At 37.9% G+C, this 21,716-nt stretch overlaps 2 protein-coding genes across 6 annotated transcripts in view; both read left to right on the top strand.

Moving 5' to 3' along the window:
• The first annotated feature begins 604 nt into the window (after positions 1 to 604).
• On the top strand, positions 605 to 6,578 carry LOC121653088 (charged multivesicular body protein 6-like). Its single transcript, XM_042006308.1, has 8 exons — positions 605 to 822; positions 1,229 to 1,338; positions 1,594 to 1,681; positions 2,289 to 2,375; positions 2,771 to 2,836; positions 3,057 to 3,137; positions 6,052 to 6,127; positions 6,219 to 6,578. The coding sequence occupies exons 1-8, from the start codon at positions 757 to 759 to the stop codon at positions 6,266 to 6,268; spliced, it is 624 nt and encodes a 207-aa protein (XP_041862242.1). The 5' UTR covers positions 605 to 756; the 3' UTR covers positions 6,269 to 6,578.
• Positions 6,579 to 8,262: 1,684 nt separating this feature from the next.
• baiap2a (BAR/IMD domain containing adaptor protein 2a) overlaps positions 8,263 to 21,716 on the top strand; it is a 54,704-nt gene continuing 41,250 nt past the window's right edge. For 4 of the 5 annotated variants that reach the window (XR_006012666.1, XM_042005544.1, XM_042005534.1 and 1 more), the window contains exons 1-2: positions 8,263 to 8,487; positions 20,205 to 20,280. Coding sequence is in view for 4 of the 5 variants with exons in the window: in XM_042005544.1 (XP_041861478.1) it covers positions 8,416 to 8,487; positions 20,205 to 20,280 (148 nt within the window). In the remaining variant the exon portion in view is untranslated. The remainder of the gene's footprint in view (positions 8,488 to 20,204; positions 20,281 to 21,716) is intronic. The other variant, XM_042005562.1, reaches the window with a different exon arrangement.

The following is a 21,716-nucleotide window of genomic DNA, read 5'->3' as shown; positions in this document are numbered from 1 at the left end:
AATAATATTGCTCTTTCAAGATTTTCTGGAGTTTCAGTCACTTCTCATTCGCCCCCTTTAACATCATCTTTGGAAACAGAAGTTTCCCCAGCTTTAACTTTGCCCACTTCATCTCACAGCCACTTTAACCAATATGTTTAGTTTCAGATACCTACTTAAAAGCTTTTTCTATCATATGGAAAATGTGTTTATTTTGTGTAAATTTTGCACTTAGATGATAATTGGTGCTTTTAGTTAAAGAAAGTACACATTTAGAGTTCTTCTACCGTTTGCCTTTTGTTTTCTTCTTTTTTTCCCATAATTACAATAATTTAACTACAGTAGGCTGATTTCTTGTCGTCCTATTCTGCAACGATTAACCATTTTTAGGTTACGGTAAAGCAAGAGTCATGATCGCTATCCATGGTGCTGATTCTGGAACCCCTGGGGAACCCGGAGCTGTCCATGGTGCCAATTTCTCTCTACATGCCTTCACTTTCCAGTTTCCAATTTTAACCTTTGAAATATCTTTATAATATGTAAAACAACTGACACAACAGGCTCTTGTGTGGAATATGTGAGTAGCTTTAAGAATAAGTGGAGCTAACACCTTGGACATTTAGTCCTGTCTCGCTTGCCGTAGGAAACACGGAAACACTGTATAGCCCGTTAGCTTGCTAGCCATCTGTGGCTATTTATAACTATAACAAAATGCTGAGTAAGTAGTGATATATTGCATGTCCTTTAGGGATGATGTGGCGGGGATGTGGCTGAATAATGGGAAACGTCTTTGGGAGAAAGAGCCGACCCTCTCGTGTGACGGAGCAAGACAAAGCCATTTTGGTGAGCTGAGAACAGGTGTAGCCGCTCCGTTATACAAACACAGGGCCAGTATTAGCGGCTGTACAACGCAACGTACGTGGATTAATGTTAGCTGATCTGCTTACTGTTGGATTGTACTGTATTTCGTTGCTAGAATAGACCCCTTTGTTTATACACGTTGTTAAGCATGTACTATTTATGATATTTTATCTTTAGACTATGCTATATTGTGAAATGTCACTCCAATAAATATCAGTAATCACCCCATTTGTGGGTCTCCTTTCTATGATTGCCAGTGTTGTAAAAAACAGACTTTTAAAAATATATTATATTAATTAATGATATTAATATATTATGTTAATTTAAACTTAATACCAAGTTAAATTGTTGCTTGCTGAAATATGTCTTACCTTGTGATCTTTAACAGCAACTGAAACAACAGAGAGACAAGCTGAAACAGTATCAGAAGAAAATCACCTTACAACTGGAAAAAGAAAGACTTCTGGCTAAACAGTTGCTAAACAATGGCAAGAAAGAGTAAGGAGATGTTCAGATATTAAAATGGATATTTTCCTATTTAGCTGGACAATTTGAGAGCAGGCAATAGTAAAAAAAACAAATAATTTACTGAACTTGATTAGCAACATATAGCAAATGGCAATTGAAAATTAATCTCTCAAGCTGTAGACTCCTCTGGAGATTCAGAGGCATTATCTGTTGTTGTGTCTGTTTTATTCTCTATGTGCATTGTTTTTCTGATGAGAGTGAATGATATGTCTTTTGTTACTGCAGGAAAGCACTACTGCTTCTTAAGAAAAAGCACTATCAGGATCAGTTACTAGACAAGACTGAAAGTCAAATTTCAAACCTGGAGCGCATGGTAAGGATATATCCTGTCTTATTACCTTGTGGGGTATTATAATTCACCGTTATAGCATTTTATCACCTTAAAAAAACATCTCTTAACAGACAGCCTACTGGGTTAAATATTTATTTCTGAAGTTAGTTAAAGTAGTTGTGCAGTGTAGGTGGCAGTAGTAGACTTATTCTTGATGTGTTTTTTTAGAGCAAGAATACTCAAAGTCTTTCAATGACTTCTTTTTCATTCGTAGTCTTAACTTGTTCTGTTTCCAAGACAGCAATCGGATTTGCTGCAATAGTCAATCTTAATAAATTATAAAAAATAAATCATATTGTGTAGCCCGTGTTGTATCTCGAAGAAAAGTAGCCCACTATATTTGATAGTAAGGAAGTAAAGTTTATTCATCAAGCTCTTTTCACAGGTAAAAATCACAAAGTGCTATACTGTACATGAGATGGGTGCAATAAAACAACATCATAATTTAATAAAATAAATAATTGCCATCAACAAAAGCTTTCCTGAATAAAATTGTTTTTAACTGCTTTTTCAAAGAGTCCAAGAGTCTAATACGTTTGCAGCTTCGCTGCTTGTCACTAATTTTCTGCATGCTTGTATTTGTCAACAGGTTCAAGATATTGAGTTCATGCAGATTGAGATGAAAGTCATCGAGGGACTTAAAGTTGGCAATGATTGCCTGAAAAGTATGCATGAGGTAGATTTTTTTCTTTTTCTTTCTATTTAGAAATATGTCTTTTACATTAGTTTTATAATATGCCTTAAGCTTTACATATGCGAGCGTGCATTACTATATTGTGAAAGTTCCTACTGATAGGCGTGCTTTCACTAATGTGATCCCTTAGTGAGGATTGAGCAGCATAGATTGCTTGTGGTTTGTGCCACAGTGGCATGGCTGGTGCATATTGTTTGAAGATTAAAGGATTAAGAAGAAATGCCTTGACTACAGTGGTGTGACTGCAGCACATCCTTGGATTCAGTGAGGGGATCTTGCTTTGGAAATGTAAAAGCCAGCCACAATATGTGGAAAACATTTTACATTCAAAACACTGTTCTTCTGTAATATGGAATTTTCCTCCTTGTTTGTGACAGATCATGTCAATAGAGGATGTGGAGAGAATCCTGGATGAAACACAGGAATCAATTGAATATCAGAAGGTAAATACCTTATTGATGTTAGTAAAATATAACAGCAAAGAACTAAACTAATATTTGTAAATAAGTATAACTACTGTAAAAAAAATGGATAGATTTGTAAAAGGACCAAAGCTAATGTTTATTTAACATTTAATAAAACATTTATTCGTTTTATAATGTCAGTATTTAAAGGATGCAGACTATTTGAGCCTGTAAGTATTTACATATTTTGTTCCTTCAGCAAATAGATGAAATGTTGGCTGGAGCTCTAACTCAGGAGGATGAGGATGCTGTTTTAGCAGAGCTGGAAGCTATCACTCAGGTAGGTAGTAAGCTACATGTTTAAATTTAATTGCCTCTACCAAGGCGAAGGTTATTATTCTTTTAGCAGCATAACTAAAAACGTAATGGACTGACTTTGATTAAATTTTCAGGAAATATGGAATAAGAAGCAACTGATTAGATTTTGGGGGTGATCCAGATCGTGGCCTGGATCCAGGATTTTTTTTTTTTAACACTAGGACAGCCAACTTTCCAATATCCCTTAGAACCGCCAGAGGAAGTATTTTTAACACTTTGCTGACGCAGCGTAAAAATGATAAAGGTGGCATTTACAAAGTCCATTTTTTTCCCTTTTTTATTATTTGGAAGTAGACAAACTTCAATAAATAAATACTTAATTGATTAGCATGTGGGATTGCTTTGGGCTTACAACATTCACTTATCAGCTAAGATATAACTAAATTAAATTATTTTTTAAATGTATTTATATTTTTGTCAATTATTTAAGGGTGAATAATTAGAAATCATATGATGCTAAAGTAATGAAACAGAACGCTGGATGTCAGTTGATATTGATTGATTGTATCACACGTCGACAGCTCAGTAATGAACGCACGCCGGCTCCTTCTAGCATCAATGCATTCACTGCAGCCATGTCCAAAATGTTATAAAACACTGCAACAGACCATCTTCTAGTTGCAGCTCAAGATAAATTCTGCCTTGACATCTCATCAAGGATGTCTAAACTTGGTCCTATTCTAGAGCATCTGATCATTTCTCCCCCATCGTTTATTTATTTTTTGGCAACATAACTCAAACATTTTTGGACAGATTTTCATAAAATTTTCAAGAAATGTCAGAAATGGAATAAAGGAACAAGTATTTACATTCTGGGGGTGATTCAGATTGTCAGGGTCTGGGAAGTTTTTTTAAGGATTCTTTACTATTGGGAGATAGAGATAATTTTGACATTACAGCTTCTAACTCGTCAGAAAATGCTCAGAATCATTGGAGGAAAAACAAAAAATCAAGATGGCATCATGGTAGATGTTATAATCTGACATTTTGTGACCTGGATCATGTTGATATTCTGGACCTGATGATCCAGAAGGTTCAAAATATAGGGGGTACTGGGTGGGCTGTTGGGACTTTTGTGTTGTTTCTCAGGTGAATAACCCTATGGCCTGGCGGACTCTCTGAGTGCTTCTAATTTATACTGATTGAGACTGTTTGCTTAGCATGCTTCCTTGATATAACGCAACTCATATTTCTCTGGAGAAGTGCTCTGAAACGGATTCTGAGTTGAGTCATAAAACGATATTTCATCCAAAATGCCTTTTATTGTTTTGGCTTTGGGTTTGTATAAAATTTGAAATTGATCTCTTAAAGGGAGGAAATAAATCCGCAAATTTGAAGAATTGTACTCACACTGCAGCCCAATTGTAATCTAATAACAAGCTGTAATTGAAACAGCCATGGTTATGAATTAGGTTGATTCATAGTGATTAAAACTTCAACAGATTGTTCTATTATAGTGCAGTAATTATTCGAAATGGCACGCAAGCTCAAGTCTATTAAACTTCATAAATTACCATGTTTCCTACTTGAACACAGGCACTGGATCAAAGGCTAGTTTTGATCTGATAATACCAATAAAAATCCAAGACTGTAATGCAATGGGAATAATTCTGTCTGTGGTAAAGCAACCTAACAAGAGAAAAAGCATCTTTGCTCAGTAAAGCAAATACTTTGTACAGTATGTGCAGTCCGTGGGAGCTGATTAGAAAATCTGTCCCACATCTTCTAGAGTTGTGGTAAGTAGTTTGCACACACTCATTATAGACAGCAGTGGACCAAAGTCTGAGTTTACATTGAACTGAACGCTGCTGGAACACCACTGTCACCATCTACAGTAAAGCTAGTTTTACATCACCATGGACTAAACAAATTGCTGTTCAAGAAAGAATCCCTGCCTTCAAAATTCAAAAGCCCTCTAGCAAGTTTGCAGCTGAACAACAGGGTCTTATGGCCAGATGTGAAAAAAGTTGGGTCTTTTGGCAAAAAAAATGACCTGTAGTATGTTTGGAGGAGTAAAGACAAGGCGTTTTAAAATCTAGCTCATGCCAAAAAAACAGCGTAATTACATTTCACCAAATATTCCAATAAGAATGATCAAATAATTTACATCACGCCAGAGTGATCTAAATTAGGTTAAACTTTATGACGCACATTAAAACAAAAATTAGGCAGGGTTTGAATTACGGGGGAACTAAGGGAAACTCGGCTCCCAAGGCAAAGGAGCTCCCCTCAACACATTCAGCTTATATTTTAAGGGGAAGCCCTAAAAATAGTCCACTCTAAGGTTATATTTATTTTTAATAAGGTTCCTGGTTCTTACTTGAAAAGAAAAGCATTAATTTGTGGGTTTTGTGTGTTTATTCATTCATTTAATTAAATCTTCCAAACGACACAGGCGATCTGTTTCCTTCAGCACCCTTTACAGCGGCATTGTTTGTTGTGTCGTGAGCCTCCATAAAACAAGCAGTTGATGTGCTTCCTTTTGTGATTGTTAAAAGAACTCTCTGTCCCTGTTTCTGATCAAACAAGCTGCATATAGTTGTAGCAGAGCTTTTTTTTAGTTAGTTGCTATATTTTTTAACACGCTATGTGTACTAATATATATGCACATACGTGTGACTTGCGAAGTTGAGGCGCATGCATAAAAGTAGGGCTCCCCCAAAAGTCTGGGTGTAATTCAAGCCCTGAAATTAGGTGTGTGATAAGTATTACCTAAGCGATGATCCGTATGTCTTCCAGCCACTCACTCACACTTTGATGCACTTCCTGAATTCTCAGTAAATAAAAAATACTTTTTAGCTTGTTAAGTAAACATTATGGCTCATGTCCAGCCTGTTTATGCAATTCTGTTTTTTCTTTGACTTCTTCTGAAACAGGGAGAAGATGTAGCACTTCCGGAGGTCCCGAACGAGCCACTACCAGAGTTACAAGAGGGAGCTAAAGCTGAACCGGGTAGAACTTCTTTTTTATTACACACAAATAATTATTAAATAAACGAATAAATTTGAGACTGATTTGTTTGTTCTCATTGTTATTTTTCTAGAGAGAAGAGACGCAAGGAACAAGGCAGACAGAGAGATGCTGGCAGCTTGACACATATAATCTGTGGTTTATATCTAGTGTTGAGCTGCTAGTAAAATGGACTTCTCCTTCTTCTTAGTTTTGGTATATGGGAGTGGGACCTGCAGACATCAGAGCATCTTCATACATGTTTACATCAGCATTGTCTGTTGTCTGATTTTTTGTTCCCCTGAAAAGTTATATTTCTTTCTGTCTGATTTACAAAGCAGCAATATATTCTATATGTGCTGGTTAAGTCATCAAGGATAGCAAAGGTTTTTTTAGATGTTTTAAAAATTAATTTAAGCTGTTTTGCATATTAAAAAAATCTGTGTGAAAATGGGCACTTTTGTCTTTTGTTTTAAAAACTGATTTTATATTTTATATTTGTAATTGTGTTTACAGCACTGATGATGAACTGGCAGCCTGAGGCCCATATCCTGCCTTCAAAATCATCATGTCTAGCCTGTACAATATAAATAAATTCACTGAGTGCGAGAAAGAAACAATGTGGTTGATAAGGAATTAAAAAAAAAAAAGATTATTCCATAGAGCTTGTTTGTCACCGAGGCAGGTTTCTTGTGTTTGGTGTGAATCAGCTTGAAGAGACATGCCTGTTGCTCTCTCATTATCAGTTTAGGTGAAGTTATCACGATGGTGTGAGAGCATCCATCTTTTAAGGTAACAATTTCCTTAGAAACGGCCTCTGATACTCAAGGTGTGACTCTTAAAGTTTTATGTAATATTAATTCATTATCATAGTGATCATTATTCTCTTTCAGTGATAACATTTAATTCCAAAAAGCAGGCTGGTCTGATGAATGTGTATTAATAAGCCAATTCTTCATTAAAATCCCACCAGTTAGAACGTGTTTTAAATATCAATTAATTTTCTCTACATCAGGCCTAGCTAGCTATTTATTTAATTAAACAAATGATCTTCTGCAGTGTATATTTAATAATTATTGTCCCTTGAGAAAACTTTGACTTCCATAGCCTGTGCAAATAATAGTGTTTTCCTAAGTCAAACTGTATTACATACATTTCTCCAGGAGAGGGCATTCCTTGATTGTTTTTGACATTGTTTGATCCGCACACTTTGTCCTTGTTACACTGAGCATGCTTACTGGGGGGAAAAATAAAATAAAATAAAAAAAACTCATGTTGCTGATGTGTGGGATGCTTAGAAAATAAAACCAATATAGTATTTACAATCCCTCTCTAAATAGGCACTCACACTCTAATTAGTATGGAGGCTAACAAATGATCCCCTATGGTGTTTCAGAAAACAGCCAGTATAGCTTGTTTACTGCCTCATAAAATGCAATTATGTACATGAAATATTATTCAGTAAATGGAAGCATGACTTTTTGATGACCACTGCAATACACATATTTCACAAGTTGTTCTGACTGCAGCAGCACTGTGCACAATGACTCTAATGGACAGGAAACAGCTAAAAGGCATTCCGGTGGTGCCGGAGTAGCAATTCTTTGTCCAAATGATGCATGAGGATTTTTAAACTAACCATTTATCATTTCTATTTTCATAGGGCCTAATTTGCTTTGCAACCAAAATTGCGGAGTGACCCCCCCATAGCTCCTAATATGTATGCATGCCCATTCATACTCCTACATGGTTGTTATTTTAGGATAATGCAGATATGTAGTCCCACAGGAATTTACTTAAGGTATACCATGGGAATTGTGATGCTCCATTGGCAGAGACACAGGGGGCGGGCAACAAATCTGCCCTTTGACAAGAAAATGATGAGTTTTAATTCTGTAGGAAATATTACCCCTAGAGATTTAACGTACGGTTGATGTCTTGAATGTAGCAATTCCTTTAATACATTTTTACTATATATATATATGTAAGTAACCTACGGGGTATTTCGGAAGCAAAAAACGATACGTAATATGCATTCTTTTATGCTACTTAGCCACACCACACCTTTCATCGTGAGTGCGCGAAAAAACTGAGCTTTTGAAGCGTCCCTGAAGGTAGCAGCGGACTGTCAGCTGTAGAGAGAGAAGGTGCGTTTAGTTTGTAGGTTTCGGGAGTGCAGCTTCACTCTTGGTGTTGCGTTTCTCGCTCATTGTTAGATCTAATTTTTGTTTTTCTACCTGTATCCTCATCATTTTTCCCCGCGGATAAACGTTTCAACGAAATTAAGGTTTATGGTCCTGGCTGAAGATTTCACCATGTCTCGCACCGACGAGGTTCACCGCTTTACAGAAAATGTTTATAAGGTGAGGTTGAACTAATTAATAAAGTTTGGAAATATTTATAATCTTTATCATTAGATACACAACGTAATTTCAGGATGTGTCCGGAATTTATGTTAATTGCACAAGCTGCATTCAAAGCTCTGTGATTTTTCGTTCTCTCTTTGTTAATCTCTTTAGAGAAGGCAGCTCAGTAGGTCAGTATAGTTTTAACACACACACACACACACACACACACACACACACACACACACACACACACACACACACACACAAACTAAAAAAAACTAAAAACAAAAAGCTGTCAATTTTCACATTAAATTCCAAGACACCGTGTTACATGGGTAAATGAAGGCAACCCATTTAATCCAAAATTGCTTCTCTTCCTTCATAATCAGTCGCTCAGTCTATTCATACATATAGGCCTGTTGAATTAGTCCGCCTCCACTGGTGATTGTTGTTCAGGCTTATTCCCAGGAAACCACAAGATCTATCTAGCTAGTTGCTGGAAAGGAACATATTGCATTCCAGAAGACTGTTTGACAAAGAGGGCTAAGCCTCTCTGTTGCAACAAGTAAACATTTGTCCCAAACCAGTTCTTCATAAAAACAGTGCTTTGCATGCAGCCATTAAGCCTTCAAAAGAGGAAGAGAGCGAGAGATACAGAGAGATAGAGATGGAGTGGGGGGCTCAGACGTAGAAAGATGCATCATTTTCTTAATTTAGTCAATAAAATGGCTGAAAATCAGGGAGAGATTCTGTCCTCTGTTATGGACATGGATGATGAAATGCTGTACTTCAATCAGCTACCCTTTAATCATCCAATATTTCAGTATAAATAGCTGTATAATTCATTAGAACTTGCTTCAGGCTTAGTCTCATTCTCTTTGTGATGTTTCATTTTCAGCTACTGTGATAGGGTGTTAACTAAACTTTGTTATGAGAGCATTTCACATCATTTATCACTTGCATTTTTATAATCTCGAGTCTCTGTTTAAAGTCTTTATTACTCTACATGGTCTCTATTTAGTCATTAGTCATACATACTAATTTCAATGTGACTTTTTATACTTATAACCACTCCAAAATTCCAAACCAGAGGTCACTGCTTTTAAAAAGCTGCCAATGAGTAGTGCATGTCCACTGGGGATCTCATGCACCATTTCAGTTCTGCACTGGTCAGGGAGCCTAAAGTGTGCCTTCACCACTGGGAATTAGGTGTCATGGACTGTTGGGATTTGTCTTAGTGTTTAAATCTTTTAATATGGCTTAATCAACATAGATGCATTGTAGGTGTCTGGATCCTAAACTTTAGGTGAGAACAGGTTGTTCTGCAGATGGTGTGTTCAAATAATTGTGTGTTCAAGTGTAAACTCAGTGTTGAGCCTCTGTCACTGGGGAGAAGACACCCTGACAGAGCCCTGACAGCCATGAATGCTGATGGGCATTGGAGTGAGCAAGCAGAGTCCCTCTTCTGGGGCATCAGACCCAGTGGCAGCTGCTAGGAGGTCACATACTAGGAATAATACTTCTTGTTTTGCAATTGCTAAGCATTTTTCAAGAAGCCTAAAACCAGGGTGTTCTTTTGTGTCCGTTAATATTTAAGAGAAAGGTTCACTTTGACTAAAATAAATCTTTGTGATTAGGAGCATAGGGTGTACTGCATGTGGTAATATGCTTACAAATATATTCTGTCATAAATAATGGTGTAAATATGTCCATCAGATAAAGAACGCACATACTGTATTTGTTGAATATGTTAAAGTTTGACCTTTTAAGTTATCATTACAGTGTAGATTTGTACCTTTTTTTTTTTTTTTTTTTGCTCCATTAATTATTTGCATATCATTTTTATGCTGCTCCAGGAGCCAGTTTTTGTGCAACAGCGAGGTTTTGGGTGAAAAAATAAAAAGGCTTTAACTTCTACAACCTGGTTTGGCTACTATAAATCAGCCCCATACGCATCTGAACACCTCTGTAAAATTTTGACTTCTTGCTATGCAGGCAAATGTCTCTCGAGGAAGAGGATATTTGAAAACATACGGTGGCTGAGCAGCTGGGAAGATACTGAGTAACCATGAGGGAAATATGGGGGGGGGGGGGGGGGGAACTGTGCTGTTGTGACTCATGTCAGCCTTGTTGAGTGTGTGTTTAACAGGGCTGGAACTGTAGACAGTGAGGGCGAGACTGGGGATTCTGAATCTCACTGCGAGCGTTGTTCCTTTGGTAAAGGCCACAGACACTCCTTAGTTTCTAGTTTTTCTTTTTTCTCTTTTTGGATGATCTTAATCATCAGGGGAGTGTGCCCTGTAAACCCAGCAATCTTTGCTTGATCCTTCGTGACTCATTTCAATTCTCCTCCCTCACATAGACCAGCAGCTCCAGACATGGCGATTGGCATCCAGTTATTCCCATGCTGACAGGGCGAGACAGATACTTAAGACTGACAGTGTTGGTTTGTGTCTGCACCACTGTCTTCTCCAGCAGCTGGCCAACTCTGTGGAGGGTGATGCTTTGGATCAAACCTCTTAGCATATGGGTGGATGAAGTCTGAGTGCTGACCTGGCTTGTTTAAAGTGAACAAACAGATTAATCAGAGAAGAAGCTGAAAAAGAATAAGGCTATGTGTTAATTCAATCAAACCTTAAGAGTAGTTGGGGTGGAAAGTTACATGAGGCTAAACACACCCTGTAGAGCAATGTAACTCATGCTTGTATTTATTCAATCTTTTTCATAAGAAGTTACCTTTTCTGTGCTCTGAGTGATGCAAGTTATAAACACACCCTGCCAGGTAAGGGAATAGAAGGGAGTGTCTCATCTCCACAAGCCCTCAGGACAATATTCATTTTCCCATGCAACGCCACTCCCTGAATGTCAACACAACCTGGAAGACAGTGGATACCATTTTCTTAAATTACTGTTAAAGGCAAAACGGTTGTTTGACATTAACTGGATCAAGTATAATTTACTATTTTGTCTTTTAAAGGTTTAAGATCTTGATGTGGTCATGATGGAAACTGATCCTGCAGTAGCACACTGTTTGATTAAGCCTCGATCTAATATGCAGTTTGTCTGATTAAAAGACATCGTGTTACATAATAGTTTCTCTCTCGGTTGCAATATTGTCGTGACATTCACTACACTTGCCTGAGTGATACTCTGATGATAAGAGAGCTACAGTTGTAGCACAATCTCATGTGGGAGATCTGAACAGGTGGTCTCTTAGCAACAACGTGCCATTACTCTTATGTGTTTCTGTCATATCATTGTGCTCAAACATTTGCAGATGGTGAAGGGGCTAAAGAAGACAAGAGGGAGGAAAAGAGTATAAGAGGGCAGATGTAATCATTTGTTTATTTCAGAGAAGTTACAAGAAGATTTTAAAATGCTTCATAAAAGCCCCAGAAAGGGTCCAGGATAAAGAAGTCAAGAAGTTGTTTATAGTTATCCATTGCTTGATTTATCTTATTTTTCAGGAAAAGTATCACATCATGCACCACTTATTTTATAATATGTGATTTAACGGAGTGTAAAATGACTTGAGCTCCTAAATATCTGCCTCCAGAATATAGTGTTTCAACAAGTTCATGCGTGCTGGTGCCTGAGGCCTTGAAATGATTGCTATATGCACTGCAGGAGATATCATAATGTTCATTGCTTGTGGAAGAGCGGATTTGTTCTCTGTGCCTTTGACTGTGATGCAGAGAGAGGACTATTGCTCCACACACCCACCTTCTCTGCACGTCTGGGGGCGGATGGTTTGGAGACATTCTCTCTTTTCTTTTACTTAGCAATGCTTTTTCAAGGGCAGAGACTGGCAATGCGAGTGCAAAAATCCAAGGCAACTGTTTATTGACTGCAAAGAATCTTCGTAACCATCACTGACACTTACAGATGATGTGAAGTCACCTTGTTAAGATGGCTGTTGTTGAAATATGAGAAGAACATACATCAGCATTGCTTTATAAGAACAAAAAGCTTTTATGTGGTGGTGGAAGAAAAGAGAGGAAAGAGGGGAAAATAGATGGAGACAATCCACATCCTTGTTGAAGTCCCTAATTACTGTAGAAGGCAATGCTGTAATTACACAGAATGAAAGGAGCAGAGAGACAAAAAAGTGCCGTGGCAGTGGACAGTGACCTTACATTTATGGGTCATGGACAATAGTTAACATGCTTGTGGCTTTTGTTACTGTATGTGTCTGTGACAGATGCCACCACTTTGAGTAGCATTGGTTGCACTACACCCACTGGGCTGGCTAAGCAGGCAACCACAGGCCAGCCTTTCCACTGTGCAGAAAGGAGGCATTACTGCATGCATATCCACATGGTTTGATCTTTTTTATTTATTTATTTATTTGTGAGAATATTCTCACACTTCAAAATTTTTGCAGTTGGGAATTTAAATATCTAATGCTGCTGGCACACTTCTATGGCATGTTGCATTTTCAGATTATTATAACTGCTTTACTAATGCAAAATGCTAATTTAACATCCATGTCTCACGAGCTTTCTGATATGCATCAATATGAAGGATGAAAAAATAGCAAATGAAAAACAATGCTGCCTCCATGTTGCATTCAAATGGACTGAGCACTTATTTAAAAAGATTGGTCCTGTGGGATTTTTAATAAAGAGATCCAAATTATCTGACTTTATGTTTATGCGGTGGAAACATGATTTTCTGTCTGCTTTGGACTGTTGTGAAATCTAAATGTTACAAGAAGGCGGTCAGCACTGAGACCTCACACAGTACATCCATAATTTATACAATCCCTTTTTGGAAGCTTTTAAAACCGCCATACAAAATGTAAATTTGTTGATATCCTCTCCATCTTAGCAGGGAGATAACACTAAGCTACATAAAATGTGTAACTCTTTTTTTCTCTCATTTTTTATGTGGATAGTTAATAGTCAAATAATTTTACATTTAGATATATCTTAAGTGGATTTCAGAGGAAAGTGCCCCATCTACCCCATTCCTTCACAAATACAACTCATCTTTTTTCTGAAATAAAGCAAACAAACCAAGTAAACAGGAGGTCTCTAGTGAGCAAATTATTTGTTGTGCAGTGGCAGCAGGAACTGGAGAAAGGGCAAAAACTAGGCTGTTTGGAGGTAACTAGCTTTTTTCCTCCTCAACCCAGGGCCCCTTTGAAACAATTATGGTCCCAAACAGAGTTACATTGTTTGATGACTTGTCAAGTTGCAATTGAATCATCTAAAGTTGTGCCTTGTGGATTTTTCTACAATAGCAAAAGCAAAACCTCCTATAATGTATCAGTAGGGTTTACAGAACTGAGTCTTTCAACACCTCACCAATTTGCTTATCTGTGGAGAACATGGCTGCTGATGTGTGGAAGACCTTGAAGAGGTTCAGATAGAGTATGCACAGTGGATTTTCACCCTCTGCTCTACAAGGAAATTAATGTCACAAATGATAAACTAGTATTTCCTTTTGAGAGGAGCACACAGACACCATCTCCTTTGTCCTGTCTACATAATCCTTAGGCTTTAGGTGGTTGTTTGCATGTGTGGAAATGGACAATTGTTATGTGATGTTTCAAGGGTTTATAGGGTTGGAAATGTACTGTAGATTCATGTGATGTTAAAGTTGCATAAGGATGCACGAGTTCTTGTTATAAAAAATTAAGCCTCTTTTTGGACTCTGAAAGGGTGTCTTTGTACTGGTTATGTTCAACTTGAAAGAGCAAAATATTTTCTAAAGAGTGCAGAAAAAAAATTGCACTATATAGAAAAATCAAAGACTGTAGCTGCCAATCTTACAATCATTGTTTCTGAGAAGATTGTGCTGGTGGGTTATATCTTAAATAAGGTTTCAAGTAACTATGCATAAAGACCCCTGCTAGTAAAACCCTGTATTAGCTGTAATAACCTCTGCCTTTATTATGCTTGCTAGACACAATGTAGAGATGGCCAGAGGTTACATTTCCATCTTCCACTGCTAAACCTCAGTCTGTTATCTTCTCAGATCAAGGAAACTAAAGCATTAACCTGGAAAACTAACATAATTTCAGGCAGAGAACATTAAGTTTAAATATATATCTCATCATTTTTTATTGGTATGACATTGCAACATTATTCTCTGGAACATCAGAGGAAGTGCTGCAGGTGTTACTGATTACTGTGTCAATACAGAATAGCTGAACAAGTGAAAATTAAGAAAGATTTTGGTTTGTCTGTCTTCATGCAAGATATTAGTAATATCAGGAATAAATGTTGCACACTTCCACAACAAAACAACGCAGGTGCTGGCCTGGATGGATGCCTTTTTGCACCTTTTGACAGAATCAGCAAAAGGCACAAGTATTCGTGTTTTATTGTTGGATTTGATTTCCGCTTTGACTGGAGTGTAAGCACTACTACTACTCTTTTAGCTATTTAGATGTGTTGTGCTCCCTTGAGTTAGTAGCTGTGGAATGACTCTTTAGTCTTCTTGTGCACCACATTGCCTCTTACTGAGAACAGATAATTGATGAAAATGCCAGATTACAGAATCTGATTTACATGGCTGTAAATCTGTAAATAAATAAGGCTCTGCTTCAACAAGAACATTTTAACCATCTGTTGGGAGGAAAGGAAGAAAAGCCCAGAACATTGACTTGTCTATTTTGAGCCTTATGCTAAAATTTGATTAGCTTTCTTCTTGTGAAATGTAATAAGAATTGGAATGCAACTTCCCAAAATAGGTGCTATCTTTCCAACATGGGAACAAGTTTGGCATTATCAGTTGTGACAGCAAGAGGAGGCGATTTCGATCAGCTGGGATCTGCCTTAGCACTAAATTGACCACTTGGGAGAACAACCAAGGATGGCAGAGATAAACAAAAGTAAAATCTGAACCAGGGTGGCCTCTGGCTAAGTCCCCAGATTTAGCAGTGCTAGCTCATATTGTCTGCTTTTGCAGTACACTGACATCTGACAGGAGACTTTATGTGCAGTAATACATTTAATATGTCACAATGAACTGCTCAATTAAAATGTTAGTTTTTTTTTATCCATCTGTCCACTTTTGTTAAATCACAGAACTTTTCCTCTTTAAACAAAATCCAACTCTGATATTTTCAATATGCTCCTAAGTAATCATGCAATGGATGGAGAGTGAAAATATAGGGATGTGTTTTGTTGGATTGATTGTATTATTGACCTTTTCTTGTAAATCAACTGGATTCTCGTAAAATTTGTGACACCATGATCACAAGAAAACCCATTTTAGTGGCTCAAACCTTTTGGCTTTTCTTTGCTGACCAGTTCTGTGTAGTTCCCCCCCGTTCATGTGATTACCCCGTTTTTTTCTCTTCTCTTTTTAAAGTGCTTGCCCTTTTCCACACAATCTCTATATAGGTCTCCCCAAATAGTTCTGCGATACTATCTCGCCTGTCAGGTTATTGTTAACCTTTACAACACACTTATCTGTATGAAGCCTAATATTCAGACTGCTGCTACACAGCAGAACTCCAAACCCTCTGTTAATTCAATCACAGTGTCATGCAGCAATTCGTTCATATCCTGTTAAGGCCTCTTGGACAATTCGATTTGCCTTCAGTCTGAGATTTGGGCCTAATAGTCTTATTTGGAATGTTGATGTTCTTTGGTAATACAGAGGATTTACTTCTGTTATATTTTCCCTTTAACGTCTAGAATTGTCTTATATATATAGTTTGTGGATGGAGCAATGGGTTTCCTTTAATATGTTTAATACAACTGCACTGAAGTATATTGATTTCTTAATCTTTTTTTCCATTAAATATTAAAAATTATTACAACTGAAAGGCATTTCAGAATTAAACTGACAGAAAATCCTGCAATGTCTTTTTTACATGTTAAAACTTTGCAGGCACTTGTGAGACCAATTTTCCTCTAAAACTTTCAGGCTGAGGTGGTGATACGCCTTGATCCTGACATGTCTGGTCTTGATGCAGTGCTTCTTAACATTCACTGAGGTCAGCTAGAAAGGTGAAACCCCACCCTCACTATTTGTCTTTAAATAGAAAATAGTGTAGGTCTCAGTGGCCCCACATTGATTGAGATACATTCTAATCTCACACTGCTTATCAGTGGAAATACAAAGACTGGTTACAGATTTGCCATAAGTCACTTTCCTAACATTCCTCTTTGATTACATCATTAGCCTTGGCTGCCTTTGTTGTTTGTTTTGTCATGACAGGTTCTTGGATACCTCACAAATACAGTGATTTGCAGCCTTTGTGTTCATCTGATCTGAGGCATTTTCAGGCCTGAGGCGGGTTGCTGCGTAGAAGAGGGAGTGGGGGGAGGGCGTGAAGGACGATGATGGCATCCTGGCTTGTTTATGTGTGTGATTTCCCCCGGTTGTAATCAGCTGGTGTGACTTTCAAATTGCCCCCTTTGCATGTCATTATTATGTTTGTCTGTGTAGGTGTAATTGTGTGTGTGACAGGAGTGAACACAGCGAGTGGAGATGGATGAATGTTCTACATTTTGAATTTGCTGTCTGCTTTACTTCAGATGCAGTGACCTTATTTCAATTGCTACTTTCACTAAGAGGAAATTGATTTGGACATTGGGAGAAATAATTCTATTCCCCTTAATAATATTTTTCCTTATCTGCACCCTTTATGCTCACACTCCAGAGTTCTTTCTATTCTTCTTGTCTTAACTCGCAGCACGAATGGATGTCATTCAGATTTGACTCATTTCACAGGGCACATTTATCTGCCCTCCTTTAATTGTCTTCTTTGATTTTTAGGCCCAAGTTATAATAATGAATCCATTCAGTCCTTATATATGACGTGACAAAACTGATGTGACAAAAGTCATAGCTGGAAAGGAAATTACTTTCTAGCCATGACTTTTTTTATTCTATTAATTCTTTCATTGGAAGATGACAGTATTTGAAAGACAGTGGATATACAGTACATTATTTCATAACTCTTTTTCACTTCCGATTCCTCCCACCCACCCTGTCACACAACCTTAAGTGTCTCCTGGCCCCATTTCCCAATTAGCTGTGACAATTAGGGTAACAATGTAGTACAAGAGAACTGGGATGACAAATTTAGCAACAATGACAGGATATGAAGATAGAGACTACCTGACCGTCTTGTCTCTACTGCAGGCTGTGTGAAATGCACAGTAATTTTTGTCTCTTATATAATCATTTCATCTGAGTAAAATACTGTAATTGTAGCTATAGATTTGCTCTGTAGATGTTTCTGTTTATGTATTCAGTGGTCAGAGAGTTGTTATGCAGTATGTGCAAGAAAGGCAGCTGGGCTTGTGTCACCTACCTTTGGCCTCTTCAGTAGAAGCGTTTTCTGCAATGATGCCGCACTGGGACTAGCTTTTTTATGTAATCCTCCCACCACTTTGAAACACCACCACTCTTTATTAGAAACCCTTGTACTAATGTAGGTGTGTGCATGAGTGCATACACAAAGGAAATTTTGTGTCTTAATGCATATGCTAGAGTGGCCTTACTTTCATCAATGAGATCTTTTTTACATCAGAATGGAGCAGAATGAAGAATCTTTAGGAATAAACATTTCCTCTGCAGGGTCCTTTGGGATGGCTTTTATCTTCCTAGAGGCACACTGAGCAGGGATACCTTTAGTGCAACACTATGAGTAATTGGGCGAGGATTCTCCCCCAATTATGTTCCTATCCTTTTGAGTATATTAGGAATAGAGACCCAGAAGCTGAATAAAGGGAGCTGTTAAATCATGTATTGCTGTTATAGGACTTTGTGATGCTTGCTCTGCTGCTGCTTTATCATGGCTTTGGAATAAGGATATGTAAAATAACAAGCTGCCACTTTGCTTTCTATTATAAACTGCCATCCGTGTATTTAAGAATCTGCATTATCTGCTCTTTTTCTATAAATTTCAGGAGTAGTCATGTTTTTGAGCTTGGTGGTCTTGAGAACCGATGAGCCACTGCACAGTGGACTTGCTGTGAGTCCATTTTTGCATGACATCTCGACCCTGTTAAGAACGCAGGAGAAACTTTAATAAGGCTTTTTGCGAGGCAAGACCAGTTCCAGAGATGAAGGCCGTGCAGATGTACTTTGTGTGCACACATTTTAATAAATAATTGTTATTAATCGTTCTGCAACTTTTATGCAATTGTATAAGATAAACTGCTTATGGCTGTGGTCAGTGTTGCTGCTTGAAAGAATCAAAATTGCCTTTACTAGTAGTGTTTTTCTTGATTTCTCATATTTATAGACCAAATGTTTAATCAGTCAAAGTACCCTGAGTCTGCATATGATGTTAAATTATAACAGAATTAACTGGCATGTGTCTATTTTTCAGTTGATGATGAATGATAACTGTTCCTTCTATTGATTTTCATGCTGTTGTTCATTTTCAGCTGATTGTTGTTTCTATCATTTTGCTGCTTATGTAATATTGCTGATTATTATAATTGTTAATAATTGTTTAAACAAAATAATCATAATGATGGACATTTATGGAGGAATTAGTTTGTTGTTGGTTTCATTTAACATTATATTTTATTAGCTGCACATTCTCATGTAGATTAATCCTTCAAGTAACTAAAGGTGATTTAATGCAGTCTTTGTCAATGTTTCCTTTTTTGTAATCAAATTCAGTAATTCCTGCTTTGTCTTTACATGATTTTTGAGTTAGCGCACAGCTATGAGGAAGTGCAGTAAGACAGTTACTGTTGGCGGGTTATTGTTAATGAAAATTGATGAGTTACTTGTTTACGTCTGACTCATTGGTATTTTGTTCTGTAGGTGGGTTATGTAGCTCTCTTACACTGCAGCTCCTGACAGTACAGCAAGCACTCATGTGGCCCTATCAAACTCTTGGCTCTCATTAAAAACAAAAGACAGACTAAAAGAAGTGGGGAAATGCAACAGTGCTGAAGTCTGACTGAGGAATGAGGATGAGCTGGTGTGGCTGTTTCAAGTTGTCACTGGTGGCACATTGCATATTATTTTTTTCCACAGTGTGGATTCAGGCGAGAAGTAGATTATTAAGTGCTCTCCCGCAGTATTGATGGTCTGTGTTGGGTCTGCTGCTGCTGCAGTGTTGTAGTTGTCTTTCTGTCCCTGGGTTATTCCTGACTATCTGACTGGGGACCAGCTAATTGGGAGAAGCCCTGGAGGAGCAGAGGAAAGAGAAAGAGAGGAGTGGCAGAAGAGCAGTGGAGGAAACTATTGTGACTTCCTGCATTCTCAGCATTTAATCTTGCTCAGTTTGAAAGGCCTTAGAGAACACACTGCTCCATCAATAACTAAAACATCAGCTGTTTTTTTTTTTAGCATAAACAATCCTTTTTATCATATGAAGATAAATTGATGAGTCACCTTAACAACTACCCCAGATATCTGTGTTTCATCAAAGTGGATCTTACCAACTTAGGCATGGACTCAGCTAGACTTCTTAGGCTATCATCAAATGTACCTTGTTACGAAGGCTTATAAAAGAGGTCACCACCTTGAGGTGCAGAATTTGAGGTTGTAAGGGGACAAAAATTTAAATGCCAAAGTGAGTGAAAACATTGAAGTTGCATTTATTGCAACTACTCTGAGATGCAAACATTAGATTTTTTTTCTTTTTTGTGTGTTTTGATATTTCTGGAAATTGTGAAGTTTTGTTCGTCAGAATGATCGAAAGATCGAACGGAGAAGGTGTAAGTCATCTGTGCTCTTGACCTTGTTCTAAACATAACTGAAACATCCATCTAACTACTGTGTCTTAATTTCTCTTTCAGACCATTATGGAGCAGTTCAATCCCTGCTTACGGAACTTTGTTGCCATGGGAAAGAACTACGAGAAGGCCCTTGCCAGTACGTTTTGTTTATTTTTTTGGCATTCACTTATCCCCCCCCCCCTATTCTATGCTTCACTGCAGGCGTAGGCACTCAGCCAGTTAAGCACTTCATCTTCTTCCCTATTTATCTAGTTCTTTTTGTCTCACTAAGATGGCAAAATTGATCCTAATGCTAAATGGTCAGGTCCTATCATGTGGTGCACAGCCTCTCTCATTGTATGCTGTAATGGAGGTGTATTCAGAGAAGAACAAAAGACATCTTATCTGATGCAGAAGTGAGGACAGCTCTCTGCAAGTTTTAGGATTTGCAAAGGAAATTGAGCATGTGTTTTTTTTTTTTTTTTGTTTTTCTCCTTAAATACAACTCTCCTACCCTTTGAAATCTCAATGTTGTTTAGTTGACTTTAATATAAAAAAACCTTGTCTTCAGTAGAGCCCTCAACCTTAACAAGGGTCCAGACCATCTTAGTCCAACTAACCAATATATTAACGGGGATTCTCATCTCTCCGCAAGCCAATTCTTCTTTTTCCTGACACACCGAATAACTAATCCTGGTCATGGTGTTGTTAGGGAGCAGACTAGTAGGGGTTCACTGAGCTATAAAAGACCTACTTTGCAGGATTGGCTCAATCCAAGGGACTTAACAACTCTGATGTGTTGGGGACAGGGATGGGAGGACACTCTTCCATCCATATGGTGCAATCACTGAAATTATTTAACACCAGCAATGCCAAAAGAGCTTCATTTATAAGCCTGCTAGATCTGGATAGTGGTGCTTTCCACATTTTCCAACATAGCAGTGCATCACTGAATTACTCAGTGCTTGGTAAGTGTAAAAGCAACATATTAGAGAGTCCAACTGTGTACAGTACCAAACACAGCCCTCTTTTAAGTCCAACAATATGATTGTGTTGTTATGTCCACATTAAGGCATGTGCTTCTTCCTCTTGATCCAGACTGAAGAATGTGTGAGGGATCAGTAGCTTAGAAATAAAACCCTCCCCCACTAATTGTCTGCTTTGCAATCAACTGGTAATCCCCACCGTCTGTCTTTTTGAACCCCTCACTACACATTTCATTAGGCAGAAGTATCCACATAGATCCAGCTTATCTACTCAGCTATTCTTCAACCACACATGTACAGTGTCACATGCTTCAGCAGCTGCATCAGCAAGAAGAAAGTGTGTGTTACTTGGAGATGTGCTTTAGTTCCCACCATTCTTTTCACACCACTCTTTGCCACGCATGTGCAAACTCACATGAACTGACATGCATTCATACACACTTTCCATATCAAGGCAGGCACAAGATCTGTTTGGTTTAATGAAGAGAGCTCAGCCACGATGCTCTGAAGTCTCTACTCTCAGATCTCGGGTGTTCCCCCAGCAAGAGAGGTAGAAGCAAACACATGCTGTCTTCTGCAGTTGATTCAGCTGTAATTGGGACTAGTA

This window comes from Melanotaenia boesemani, chromosome 2 (genome assembly GCF_017639745.1).
Source record: "Melanotaenia boesemani isolate fMelBoe1 chromosome 2, fMelBoe1.pri, whole genome shotgun sequence".
Lineage (NCBI taxonomy): Eukaryota > Metazoa > Chordata > Actinopteri > Atheriniformes > Melanotaeniidae > Melanotaenia > Melanotaenia boesemani.
Note: the sequence above shows the minus strand (reverse complement) of the source record. Positions and strands in the feature narration are given on the sequence as shown.